The sequence below is a fragment of the Colletotrichum tamarilloi genome (assembly GCF_030869305.1).
Source record: "Colletotrichum tamarilloi strain Tom-12 chromosome Unknown Scaffold_31.1, whole genome shotgun sequence".
Classification (NCBI taxonomy): Eukaryota; Fungi; Ascomycota; class Sordariomycetes; order Glomerellales; family Glomerellaceae; genus Colletotrichum; species Colletotrichum tamarilloi.
The window spans coordinates 182,940-197,744 of record NW_026849414.1 but is presented as its reverse complement, the minus strand read 5'-3'; the positions used below and the strand labels follow the sequence as shown (position 1 = coordinate 197,744).

The window sequence follows — 14,805 nt, the reverse complement described above, 5'->3', positions numbered from 1 at the left end:
GCTAATACGACCACTTAGAATCATTGACCAGGTCTCGTCAATTCCAAACGCCTATGTCACCATCACAAGAGGTGGCCAGGCCGGATCTGAGGCAAGCACAATCACAATCTTCCCCTCTGGTCCTGATGGCGTCGGAACCTACTTGGTCTTCACCCCTTTTGCCAACATTGCGGCCACCACCGGCAGTAGTGTTCCAGAGACAGCAACTGTCCTGGGCACTCCCATCGACCCGAGTGGTTTTGTCACGCAGTCCGCGCCAGGAGCGAGCAGCGTTATTAACCCCGGACCCAGCCCTGCATCAGTTCCGGTCACAATCGCTCCCACAGCATCTGGAGGTGCTGCGGCTTTGCCTCAGATCTTTGCTACCGTCAACGTTGGTGGGGCCACGGGCGTGCCCAGGAACTTCACCGTCGTGGACTCGGCTGGATCTGCGGGTACGGTCTTTGCGCAGACTTTTGACAGCTTCTCGATCACTGTTACTGGTCCTCAGAACGTCATTACGGTTTTCGGTAACGCCGGTGTTACACCCGCTGCCATCACATTGCCCGGTAACAGGGGTGTGACGCAGACCGGGGCCGATGCTGTGCTTCAGATTATCCAGACTCCGGGAGGCGAGGCCGATTTCCTTGCTAGGCTCACAACCGTGAGCATCCAGGGCCAAAACGGCCAGACCGGAACCTTCACGCTTATCCCGACGGCTGGCAGTGTTGGTGCGGTAATCGTACAGACTGCGGCACCAGCTCTTGGTGCCATCTTCCAGACCATCAGCGTTGCCGGAGCCACGCCAACTACACTTTCCATCCCGGCACCCGAAGGACAGACCGGAACTGTTATTGTACAGACCACGGATGGCTTCACAGGCCCCGCTGCTGGTCCGTTTACGACCGTTACCGTTGGCGGCGGCCAGGGTGATGCTCCCGCGACTGTGACTATTCCCCCGGCCGCTGGTGCGACGGACGGCGTCTTCACCGTTCTCGTTCAAAGCCTGGATCCTACGGCCTTCAACGGACCTTTCCGAACTATCACGGCCGGCGGTAACACGGGAGGATCACCAGTCACCATCACTGTTCCTCCCTCAGGCAACGGCCAGACCGGTACTGTTGTTGTCCAGCCTGCCATCACCTCCTTCACCGGCCCTTTTACGACCATTACGACTGATGGCAACACTGGATCCCTTCCAGTCTCGCTCACCATCGTTCCCGCCGGCAACCCGACTCTGGGTACCATTATTGTTCAGACTCCCTCAATCACTGCTCGGCCTGCTCTCTTCAGAACCTTGGCCGCGCTCCCGATTGCCGGTCTCGGTGCCACAATCACCTTGCCCTTGCTAGGAAACTCTGCTTCTGCCCCCGGAACTATTGTAGTCGCCGTGGGACTGGGCGGAGATGATCCGGCCACGACTGCACCAGCCGCTTTGGCTGCCAACCTAGTCACTATCCGAGGTGACTACAATGGCACAGATCCGTTGACTTTGACCCTCCCTTCTCAGGGCGACAACCCGGTTGCCACCATCGTCGAGCAATTGCCCGTCGGCTTCAGCGCGGGAGTCACTATTGGAAACTCTGCCTTAACTACGGCTGTACCTCCTGTCACGAACGCTGCTACGCAAGCTACCGCCCCTAGCGTATCCGCCGCAAACCCGGCGGCTTCGAACGCAGGTGTTCTCCCGAATATCCTCACTAGCGGCTACTCCGGATCCGTGCCGACCACGGTCACATTGCCTCCTCTGGGAACCCAAACGGCCTCTCAAGTCTTGGTCCTTACGCCATTGACCAACGCTGCCAGTTCTGCTGCGCCTGACCCTGCGGGCTCTGCTGCGACTGTGGCTCCTAATGTGATCAACACCATCACCACTGGATTTGGCGGTTCTCAACCTACCACCGTTACCGTCCTCCCACAGGGCCTTGAATCTACTGCTCCAGTCGCCTTGGTGTTGACTCCGGACCCAGCTGCTGCAACTGCCGCGGCGTCCCAAGGGGCTCTGCCTGGTTCCTTCACCACCCTCACCGGACCAGCTGTTGGGTCAACTCCCACCACGCTGACTATCCCTCCTGTGGGAACCAACACTGTCGGCACGGTTGTGGTTCTGGGCGACCCCTTGGCCACTGCTACTGCTCAGCCAGGCCAGACGCAGACACAGGATCCTGGTGCCAACGGAGTCCCATCCAGTCTTGCACCTGGAGCTCTAGGTGCCTTCACCACCATCCAGAGCGGCTTCAACGGCCTTCAGCCCTCGACCTTTACCGTTCCTCCTGCTGTCAGCGGCGCTCCAGGAACGGTTGTCGTCCTTACTCCTACTAACCCAGCTGCTCCCCAACTGACCCTCCCTTCCGGAGTGCCATTTGTTACGGTAACTACTGCTGGTGATGTCCCCGCTGTGCTAACAAACGTGTTGCTTCCCACGGGAACAAACACTCTAGGAACTGTTCTCGTCCAGACCCCTGCCACTCCAGCTGCTTCTCAGCTGAACCTCCCCTCTGGTGTGCCCTTCGTAACGGTCACAACACCAGCCGACGTTCCCGCCGTGGAGACGAACGTGCTGTTGCCATCGGGAACAAACACTGTTGGCACCGTTCTCGTCCAGGTGCCTTCGTCCTTGTTCACAGCCCTGCCCACCGGTGTTGCTACCACTCCAGGCGCAGTCAACTCTGGCTTGGTGCTTCCTGGACTCACCATCCCACCCATTTCCATCGACCTGCCCACCATCATTCTGTCTATCCCCAGTCTCAGCCTGGGTTCCTTCATCACCTTGACCCAGGGCGGACCGGTAGCAACAACCGCCATTCTCCCTCCCTCCGGCACCAACTCGGTGGGCCTCGTGATTATCCAGACACCGACTGTCGCCGCGACTGCCGCTCCAGGCGCTGGTGTCTTCACGACTCTCTTCCAGGGCTTCTCCGGATCCGTTCCTCAGACCACCACCCTGCCGCCGACGGGAACCAACACCCTCGGCGTCGTCTTGATCCAAACGCCCACGGTTTCTGTGGAGGTCAACATTCTTCAGACCACCACAATTGGCTTCACCGGATCACTCCCCACTACCGTTACCGTGCAGCCGTCTTCCGGTGGCTCTGGTCTCGTGGTCGTTCAGACCCCGTTCACGAACCCCTCGGTCTCTGCCACCAACGTGGCGGCCAACAGCTTCATCACTACTACCCAGGGATTCACTGGCATTGCGCCGACTACGATTACTTACTTCCCCGGTGGAACTGACACGGTTGGCACCGTGGTCGTTCAGACGCCCATCTTCTCTGGAGGTGCTGTAACTGTGCCATCCATCTCGTTGGGTCTGCCGAACATTCAGATCACCATTTCCATCGGCGGACCTGTTGCGGCGACATCTACTGTCTTGCCCTCCGGCACCAACACTATCGGAACCGTGATTGTTCAGACCCCCACTGCTCCCGGAGCCGGAGGCGCAACGACTCCCATCGTTGACCCGGCTGTCACCGCGCCCGGCTTCGTCTCTGTCACCACTGGCTACACTGGATCCACGCCAACTACCTTTACTCTGCCGCCAACCGGGACCCAGCCCGGAGTTGTCGTCGTCCAGACTCCTACCTCTGGCGTTGCTGTTGCTCCCAACAGCTTCATCACGGCTGTCACTGGATTCACCGGCACTGAGCCGACAACGGTGACGATTCTTCCTACGGGAACCAACTCTGTTGGCATCGTTCTCATCCAGACTCCCACAAGAATCAGCACGACTGTCTTGATCAGCATCAGCGGTGACCCTCCACCACCTACTGTGCCCAGCGGCTTCATCCTGACCACAACTATTGGCACCGGCACTCTGCCCACCACAGTCACTTTCCCTCCCTCGGGCACCAACCCTGGAAGTGTGGTTGTCCAGACTCCATCTGTTGGAACCGCGGCGCCCGGCGTCACAAACGCTTTGCCCAACGTCATCATCACGAGCGGGTTTGCTGGCTCTGCCACGTCTACTCTTACGCTTACTCCCTCTTCCGCCGGCGACCCGACGACTTTGATCGTCCTGACGCCTACTTCTGCTGCTGCTCCTTCGGTCACCGTTGCTCCAGCATCGTTTGTTACTCTGACCAGTGGATTCTTCGGCACTGCACCGGCGACTACAACCTTGGCACCTGTGAACGCTGGAGATCCAGGAACTGTCATTATCCAGACACCTCTTCCCACGTCTGGCCTTTCGTTCCTCACTACTACCGTTGGCTACACGGGAGCTGTGCCGACTACCGCCACAGTATTCCCATCTGGAACTGAGACCGTTGGAGCCATCATTATCCAGACTCCTTTCTCTCCTTCTTCACCCGCGGTTACGAATGTTGCCCCTACACCTACGGCTCCTGGCTTCTCGTTCATCACGGTTCAGACTGGATATTCTGGCACCGGAACTCAGATCACCACTATCCTGCCTACTGCCAGCGGCAGCGTTGGTCTCGTTCTTATCCAGACTCCCACTGTTGGACAGGATCCTGCGACTTCAAGTCCTGCGATCAACATTCCAACCACAGGGCCAGCTGCAACTCCGACTGTGGCACCCGCGTCGCTCGTGACTCTCATCAGCACATACACCGGAACGGTTCCATCGACCACTACGCTCGCTTCCGCTGGCACTGACAGCTTGGGGACCGTCATCGTCCTCCTTCCAAGCGCCACGGCAACCCCTGGAACTACCCCAGGTGCCAACTTCGCGACGCTCATCAGCACCTACACCGGATCCGTGCCGTCGACCTCGACTATCCTTCCTACCGGAACCAACTCCCAGGGAACTTTCGTCATTCTTGTCCCGAGCTCTACCATCGACCCTGGTACCCTCAGTGCTGGTGCTCCAGCTATTACGTCCTCACCCGGTGCGGTGTTTGCCACTCTTACTTCCACCTACGGAGGCTCGGTCACCTCATTCCAGACTGTGCTCCCATCGGGAACTGGCTCGACTGGCACCCTCGTTGTTCTCGTTCCGAGCAACGTGCTGGCTTCTCCCACAGACACACCCGCCATTCCTCTTACTACTGTCACGTCGACGTATGGTGGCTCTGTTATCTCAACGGCCATTGCTTCACCTGCAAACCCTGGAGACCCTGGCACTCTTATTGTCTTGGTTCCAAGCAACATTGCGAGCTCGACTGGTGGCGCTGCTCCTGGTGTTGGCAACAATGTACTCACAACATTCCTGTCCACCTACACCGGCTCAGTTCCTCTGACTACTACTGTCGCCCCGATCAACTCCAATGACCCCGGAACGGTCATCGTTCTCGTCCCAAGTGCAACGAGCGGAGCAGGCGCAGCAACGCCCACTGCTGGCGGTGTTATTACCAGCTTCTACAGTGGCTTGGTGCCTTCGACATCCGTGTTGCCTCCAGGTCCCTCTGGCGAGCCTGGTGGCACCGTCATCTTCCTTCCCAGCAGCACCAGTCTGTCAACCGCCGCTACAACGGCTTTGGCTGCCGGTCTCTACACTAGCACGTACGGAGGTTCAGTCACTCTTACTTCTACGCTCCCCGTCGGACCGTCTGGAGAGCCTGGTGCCACAGTCATCTTCGTTCCCAGCAACACTGCTGCGCCCACTCCCGCGACCACCGCATTGGCTGGAGTTCTCACCAGCTTCTACAGCGGACTGGTGCCATCAACTTCGGTTCTACCTGCGGGTCCTTCTGGTGAGCCGGGTGCCACAATCATCTTCCTCCCTAGTAACACAGTCACTCCACCTGCTACAGTGCCGACTGCCGGTGGCCTGTTCACCAGCTTCTATGGCGGTTCCGTCACTCTCACATCCACGCTGCCCACTGGGCCCTTCGGCGAGCCGGGTGCGACTATCATTCTCATCCCGACTCCCACTGCCACGCTCAGCCCGGCGCTACCGAATGTCTTGACTAGCACGTATGGAGGCTCTGTTACGTTGACCTCTGTCTTGCCTACCGGTACCAACGGAGACCCCGGCCAGACAATCATCTTCGTCCCGAGCAACACCGGCGCCCCTGGCGCCACCGGTGCACCCTCATTGCCCAATGTCTTGACCAGCACATACGGTGGTTCGGTTACCCTGACCTCAATCCTACCAACCGGGCCATCGGGTGAGCCAGCACAGACAATCATCTTTGTGCCGAGTAGCTCTGCTGCTCCGGGGTTGCCCAACATCCAGACTAGCACATATGCAGGCTCAGTCACCTTTACGTCGGTCGTTACTGATGGTGGTATCAACGTGCCCCCGCAGACTATTGTCTTCGTCCCGGGCGTGACCATTGTTCCCAGCAACACTGACCCTGCAGGACTTCCCAACATCTTGACAAGTACCTATGGAGGCTCGGTGACTCTGACTTCGGTCCTCCCTGTTGGTCCATCTGGAGATCCAGCTACCGTTATATTCGTGCCAAGCGCGACTGGTGTTCCCAGCAACACTGGTGCTGCAGGTCTTCCCAATGTTTTGACCAGTATTTATGATGGTTCAGTTACTCTGACTTCCGTCATCTCTACTGGCTTTGCTGGAGACCCTGCGCAGACGATCATTTTCATTCCAAGTGCCCCTGGCGTCACCAGCAACACTGGTGCCGCTGGTCTCCCCAACATCCTGACAAGCACTTATGGAGGTTCGGTGACTTTGACTTCAGTACTACCGGTTGGCCCATCTGGAGATCCTGCCACGGTCATCTTTGTACCGGGAACTCCTGGTGTTACCAGCAACTCTGGTGTGGCTGGTCTACCTAATGTTTTGACCAGCACTTACGGAGGCTCCGTTACTTTAACTTCAGTTTTGCCAGTTGGTCCGTCCGGAGACCTTGCTACAGTCATCTTCGTACCAGGCACTCCTGGCATCACTAGCAACACTGGTGCTGCGGGCCTACCTAACATCCTCACGAGCACTTACGGAGGCTCAGTCACTTTGACATCAGTCTTGCCCGTTGGTCCGTCTGGAGATCCCGCTACGGTCATCTTCGTACCTGGTGCTCCCAGCGCCACTCCAACCATCACTGCTGCTCCTACGCTGCCCAACGTCTTGACCCAGACCTACGGCGGCTCCGTTACGTTGACCACTGTTGTCCCCACAGGATCTGCGGGCGACCCTGGTGTGACTGTCATCTTCGTTCCCTCTGCTCCAGGCGCCTCGTCCGTTGACCCTACTCAGGCTCTCGGCAATGTGTTGACAAGCACGTACGACGGATCGGTCACGCTCACGACTACTTTGCCGGTTGGCCCATCTGGTGACCCAGCGACTGTGGTCTTGGTACCAAGCAACACCTTGGTATCAACAAGCACCGCAGTGGCAGGCCTTCCAAACATCCTGACGCAGACCTATGGTGGATCTGTGACTTTGACATCTGTTCTTCCCACGGGTCCTTCAGGAGAGCCTGGCGCAACGGTCATCTTTGTTCCTGGCTTGCCTACTACAGCACCAACTGTTCCATCTGCTGGCGGCGTTTTGACGAGCACTTACGGCGGTTCAGTCACTTTGACGACTACTTTGCCAATCGGACCGTCTGGCGACCCAGCGACCGTCATCTTGGTGCCGACCAGCACCGGAGCCGTTGGCCTGCCTAATATCCTTACTCAGACATACGACGGTTCGGTGACCTTGACGACTGTGCTGCCTACGGGCCCATCGGGTGAGCCTGGAGCTACAGTCATTTTCGTTCCTGGCCTCCCGACCACTGCTCCGTCCGTTCCATCTGTTGGAGGTGTTTTGACCAGCACGTACGATGGATCGGTAACGCTCACGACCACTTTGCCCATCGGCCCATCTGGCGATCCAGCAACCGTTGTATTGGTGCCAAGCAGCACTGGAGCAGCCGGTCTACCCAACATTCTGACCCAGACATACGGTGGATCGGTGACCTTGACGACTGTGCTGCCTACGGGCCCATCGGGAGAGCCTGGTGCAACTGTTATCTTTGTGCCAAGTTCCCCGATTGCTACACCAACTGTTGCCCCTGGAGGCATCTTGACCAGTACTTATGCCGGATCGGTCACCCTTACGACCACCTTGCCCATCGGTCCATCTGGTGATCCTGCTACTGTCATTCTGGTACCGGGTAGCACAGCAGCTGCAGGTCTTCCCAATATCCTTACCCAGACGTACGGAGGCTCGGTTACCCTCACCACTGTTCTGCCTACTGGCCCGTCCGGCGAGCCCGGTGCGAACGTCATCTTCGTACCAAGCTCTCCTATTGCCACACCTACCATTGCCCCTGGCGGAGTGTTGACCAGTGTCTATGATGGCTCAGTCACGCTGACATCGACTTTGCCCGTCGGTCCATCTGGGGAGCCTGGAGCTACTATCATCCTCATCCCTACCAATACTGGGGTTCCGTCATTGCCCAATATCTTCACTTCGACGTACGACGGCTCGGTTACGCTCACCACTACCCTCCCAGTCGGACCTTCTGGAGACCCGGCGACTGTTATCCTGGTGCCGAGCCAGACTGCCGCTCCCGCTGTCCCAAGCAATCTCTTCACCAGCACGTACGATGGATCTGTCACCTTGACCACGACCTTGCCCATTGGCACTGTTGTTCTGGTCCCCAGTCAAACTGCGGCTCCTGGCCTCCCCAACATCCTCACTTCTACGTACGGAGGTTCGGTCACTTTGACCACCACATTGCCTGTTGGTCCCTCAGGAGACGTTGCCACGGTCATTCTCGTGCCCAGCCAGACTGGCGCTCCTGGTCTTCCCAATGTCTTGACATCGACATACGGTGGCTCGGTAACCCTCACTACCACCTTACCCGTTGGGCCTTCTGGAGATGTCGCGACTGTCATCTTGGTTCCAAGTGCGACACCTGCTCCTGGCTTGCCAAATGTCCTCACTTCTACGTATGGAGGATCAATCACTCTCACAACCGTCTTGCCGGTTGGTCCTTCTGGCGACCCCGAGACGGTGATTTTGGTACCAAGCCAAACTGCGGCGCCTGGTCTGCCCAATGTGTTGACCAGCACCTATGGCGGTTCAGTCACTTTGACCACCACGCTTCCAGTCGGACCTTCAGGCGGTATCGCAACAATCATCCTGGTACCCAGCACGACACCTGCTCCTGGCTTGCCTAATATTCTGACGAGCACTTACGGCGGATCGATCACGTTGACCACTGCCTTGCCTGTTGGCCCGTCTGGAGATCCCGTCACGGTGGTCCTTGTACCGAGCCAAACTGCGGCGCCTGGGCTGCCCAATGTGTTGACCAGCACCTATGGCGGTTCAGTCACTTTGACTACCACGCTACCCGTTGGTCCCTCTGGCGATATCGCGACTGTGATTTTGGTACCCAGCTCAACTGCCGCCCCTGGTCTACCGAACATCTTGACGAGCACCTACGGAGGTTCCGTAACCTTGACTACAACTCTCCCAGTTGGACCATCCGGCGACATCGCGACCGTGATCCTCGTCCCCGGTGGTCCCACTTCCACGGCCGCCCCTGGTTTGCCCAACATTCTTACCAGTACGTACGACGGCTCGGTGACTCTCACGACAATTCTGCCAATTGGCCCCTCCGGGGATCCTGCCACAGTCATATTGGTGCCCAGTTCTGGATCGAATGGTGCTGGCCTTTCCAACGTGCTCACAAGCACCTATGGAGGCTCAGTCACTCTCACGACGACGCTGCCTATCGGACCTTCAGGCGACCCAGCAACTGTCATTCTTGTGCCTAGTTCTGGAGCGAACAATGGCGGTCTCCCTAATATTTTCACCAGCACCTATGATGGCTCAGTTACCCTCACAACCACACTTCCCATTGGGCCCTCTGGGGATCCAGCAGAAGTCGTGTTGGTGCCCAGCTCTGGATCCAACAATGGCGGTCTACCTAATGTGCTTACAAGCACTTATGATGGATCAGTCACCCTTACGACCACTCTGCCTATTGGGCCTTCCGGTGATCCCGCCACGGTTGTGTTGGTTCCCAGCACTATTCCTTCTATCACGGCGGCTCCCGGCCTCCCTAATGCGCTTACAAGCACATATGGAGGCTCGGTTACTCTTACTACCGTCTTGCCCATTGGACCTTCTGGGGACCTAGCAACTGTTGTTCTCGTGCCCGGCTCTGGTTCAACTGGCGCTGGTCTTCCCAATGTCTTTACTAGCACCTACGATGGTTCGGTCACTCTCACAACCACTCTCCCCATTGGGCCATCGGGCGATCCGGCGACTGTCATCCTGGTCCCGAGCACGATTCCTTCCATCACAGCTGCTCCCGGTCTTCCCAACGTACTTACAAGCACATACGATGGTTCAGTCACTCTCACGACGGTTCTGCCTCTTGGCCCGTCTGGAGACCCGGCCACCATCATCTTAGTGCCGGGTGGTACACCATCTACTACGCCCGCGCCTGGTCTTCCCAACGTGCTTACGAGCACATACGGAGGCTCGGCGACTCTTACTACCGTCTTGCCCCTCGGCCCCTCCGGTGACCCGGCTACTGTTATCCTGGTCCCGAGTGCCACTCCTACCATCACGCCTGCACCCAGTCTACCCAATGTGCTCACCAGCACGTATGGTGGTTCAGTCACTCTCACCACGGTCTTACCTTTGGGACCATCTGGAGATCCTGCTACCATCATCTTGGTACCCAGCAGCGCCGTTCCTCCACTCATCGATATTTCTATTGGTATCAACCTTCCAGGCCTATTTACCAGCACTTATGGAGGTCCATCTACCATCACTACAGTGCTGCCAGTTGGCCCATCTGGAGATCCTGCCACCGTCATTCTGGTGCCAAGCACTCCTCCGCTCATCGACCTCTCGATTGGCATCAACCTCCCCAACCTTTTCACCAGTACCTATGGTGGTTCGGTCACCCTCACGACTACCCTTCCCATTGGGCCGTCTGGTGATCCGGCTACGGTCATTCTGGTACCCAGCAGTGTCCCTACTATCACGGCTGGACCTGGGTCACCCAATATTTTGACGAGCACCTACGCTGGCTCTGTTACCTTGACCACTGTCTTACCGGTTGGTCCCTCTGGTGATCCCGCCACCATCATCCTGGTGCCCGGAGCCACTATCACGGATGCCTCAGCACTGCCTAATGTGCTTACGAGCACTTACGCCGGCTCAGTCACTCTCACAACCGTACTTCCGATCGGACCCTCTGGCGACCCAACTACAATCGTCTTGGTTCCTGGCGTTACTCCTACGGACGCTTCAGGATTGCCCAACATTCTCACAAGCACATATGGCGGTTCTGTCACACTCACCACTGTCCTTCCAGCTGGTCCCTCCGGCGATCCGGCGACGATTGTGTTGGTTCCCAGTGCCCCTATCACCGATGCCCCAGGACTGCCAACTCTCCTCACGAGCACATATGGCGGCTCGGTCACTCTTACCACTGTGCTTCCAGCCGGCCCCTCCGGAGACCCGGCGACAATCGTCTTGGTTCCGGGAGCCTCCATAACGGATGCTCCCGGCCTGCCCAATGTGCTTACCAGCACCTATGCCGGCTCAGTCACTCTCACTACGGTGTTGCCCATCGGACCCTCCGGGGATCCGGCTACGGTCATTCTGGTGCCTGGTGCGACGGGCGATGGCGCTGGTGGTCTTCCCAACATTCTCACCAGCACTTACGATGGCTCTGTGACGCTTACGACCACTCTGCCTATTGGTCCTTCTGGTGATCCGGCAACTGTTGTTTTGGTGCCATCTTCGATCGGCGCTGGCTTGCCCAACCTTCTCACCAGCACATATGACGGATCGGTAACCCTTACAACTACTTTGCCAGTTGGCCCTTCAGGCGATCCTGCGACAGTTGTTCTGGTGCCGTCTTCGATCAGCGCCGGTCTGCCCAATGTTCTCACTAGTACGTACGATGGATCAGTTACTCTCACGACCACCTTGCCTATTGGTTCATCTGGCGACCCGGCCACGGTTATCCTCGTACCTGGCGCGAGCAACACGGGTGCTGCTGGTCTTCCGAATATCTTGACAAGCACTTATGACGGCTCGGTCACGCTTACCACTACCTTGCCAATTGGCCCCTCTGGCGATCCGGCTACTGTGATCTTGGTACCCTCGTCTGGCGCTGCTGGCCTCCCAAATGTGCTTACTTCTACGTACGACGGCTCTGTTACTCTCACCACCACGCTTCCGATCGGCCCTTCAGGAGATCCCGCAGAGGTGGTCCTTGTCCCAAGTGTTGTACCAAGTGTCACCGCACCTGGACTGCCCAACTTGCTTACTTCGACTTACGATGGTTCCGTCACGTTAACCACTACCTTGCCTATCGGTCCCTCGGGCGACCCAGCAACGGTGATCCTGGTCCCAAGCATCGTCCCAGGCGTGACTGCGACTGGGCTTCCCAATGTTCTCACTTCTACGTACGATGGTTCCGTTACTATCACCACGACTTTGCCCATTGGCCCGTCTGGCGATCCCGCAGAGGTGGTCCTTGTGCCGAGTGTGGCCCCGAGCGCGACTGTGCCTGGTCTCCCCAACCTTCTAACGTCCACGTACGATGGCTCAGTCACAATCACAACGACGCTGCCGATTGGGCCCTCTGGCGACCCAACCGCCGTCGTTTTGGTTCCTGGCATCACGGCTCCAGCACTTCCCAACGTGCTGACAAGCACGTACGATGGCTCCGTCACCTTGACTACCACTTTGCCCATTGGCCCTTCGGGAGACCCTGCGACTGTGGTCCTGGTCCCGAGTATCCCTGGCTCTCCAGCCTTACCGGATGTCTTGACCAGTACGTACGACGGATCTGCCACTATCACAACTACCCTGCCTGCTGGACCAACACTTGTGCTGGTTCCAAGCGCCACCAATGTGGCAGGTGGTTTGTTCACGAGCACGTACGACGGCTCAGTGACTCTTACATCTACACTTCCTGCTGGCCCATCTGGCGAGCCTGGAGCCACCATCATTTTCGTCCCGACGATTTCCGTCGGTGGTCTTCCGAACCTCTTCACAAGCACGTATGATGGATCAGTCACTCTCACGACTACGCTTCCTGCCGGTCCTTCTGGTGAGCCTGGTGCGACCATTATTCTGGTCCCAACCGTTTCTGTTGGCGGACTTCCCAACCTCTTCACCAGCACATACGATGGCTCGGTTACCTTGACCACCACTCTTCCCGCTGGTCCATCTGGAGAGCCCGGACCTACCGTGGTCCTGGTCCCTGGCTTAACATCTGCTTTGCCGACGTCTGCCCTGCCGAACTTATTCACCAGCACGTACGATGGCTCCATTACTCTCACCACTACCTTGCCAGCCGGTCCCTCAGGCGAGCCTGGCCCAACGGTTGTTCTCGTCCCCGGAGCCACATCGGCGCTGCCCAATCTCTTTACCAGCACTTACGATGGATCCATCACGCTCACCACCACACTCCCTGCTGGCCCATCGGGGGAGCCTGGCCCTACTGTTGTTCTGGTTCCAGGTCTCACATCTGCCTTGCCGACATCTGCTCTGCCAAACTTCTTCACAAGCACCTACGACGGGTCTGTGACTCTCACCACGACGCTCCCCGCTGGCCCGTCTGGCGATCCTGGCGCGACCGTGGTCTTGGTCCCTGGTCTCACGAGTGCGTTGCCAAACCTCTTCACGAGCACGTACGATGGATCCATTACGCTCACAACTACGCTCCCCGCTGGTCCATCTGGCGAGCCTGGCCCTACCGTCGTTTTGGTTCCTGGATTGACTTCGGCATTGCCCAACCTCTTTACTAGCACGTATGACGGATCCATCACTCTCACTACCACGCTTCCGGCTGGCCCCTCGGGAGAACCTGGCCCGACCGTCGTCTTGGTTCCTGGCGCTACTTCTGTGCTGGGAAGCTTCTTGACCAGCACATACGGCGGTTCAGTCACCCTCACAACCACTTTGCCAGCTGGACCTTCAGGCGAGCCTGGCCCGACTGTTGTTCTGGTGCCAAGTCTCACTGGTGCCATCCCCACGTCCACTGCAGACTTGAACATCCTGACCAGCACCTATGCTGGATCGGTTACTCTCACCACAACCCTTCCGGTTGGTCCTTCGGGAGAGCCTGGTGCTACCGTTATTTTGGTCCCAAGCATCACCGATGCTTTGACTACTCCCACCGCGGCTCTGCCCAACGTGTTGACCAGCACCTACGATGGCTCAGTCACTTTGACTACCACTCTCCCCGCTGGACCCTCGGGCGAGCCTGGAGATGTTGTCGTCCTGGTCCCAAGCTCTGCTCTCGGAGCCTCTCCTGGCCAGTTCATCACGCTCACCAGTGGCTACTCCGGCATTGTACCCTCAACGTCGACCATTCTGCCCACGGGCACGGAGACAATTGGCGCGGTTGTCATTCTGGTACCCACGAGCAGTGCGGGCATCAGCTTCACCACCATTACGAGCTCGTACTCGGGTGCTATCCCATCCGCGACGACCATTTTCCCGACCGGATCGGATACCGAGGGAACTATTATCATTCTCAATCCTATCACGATCGACACCCCGGGCATCACCATTACGAGGCCGTACACCGGAACCGAGACCCTGACCTCTACGATTCCACCCGCCGTTTCTGGAGACCCTGCGACCGTCATCATTCTGGATCCCGCTCTACTTCTCACGACTTCCAACGCTGGTTCTTTCACGACCATTACAAGCGGATATGATGGTTCCGTCATTGCCACGTCCACCGTCCCGGCGGTCGGCACCGATAGACCCGGAACAGTCGTCATTCTGGAGCCAACGGGCACCGCCGCGCCCAGCGTCACCGTTTCCTACACGACCATCATCAGCACATACGCAGGATCGTTGCTGGCGACCTCGACTCTAGCTCCCGCGGGCACCGATGCTGTTGGCACCGTCATCCTGCTGGTTCCCAGCTCGAGTGTTCAGATCCCTGGTGTTTCTTCTTACACCACGGTCACCAGCAC

General features: G+C 58.0%; 1 protein-coding gene across 1 annotated transcript in view; it reads left to right on the top strand.

Annotated features, from left to right (window-relative positions):
• The window catches only part of CTAM01_08682 (UbiD family decarboxylase), a gene marked incomplete at both ends in the record, with an annotated part of 28,786 nt that overhangs the window by 330 nt on the left and 13,651 nt on the right, over positions 1–14,805 (top strand). Inside the window, one exon of the mRNA XM_060524702.1 lies at positions 19–14,774. Coding sequence (XP_060380649.1) covers positions 19–14,774 — 14,756 coding nt within the window. The remainder of the gene's footprint in view (positions 1–18; positions 14,775–14,805) is intronic.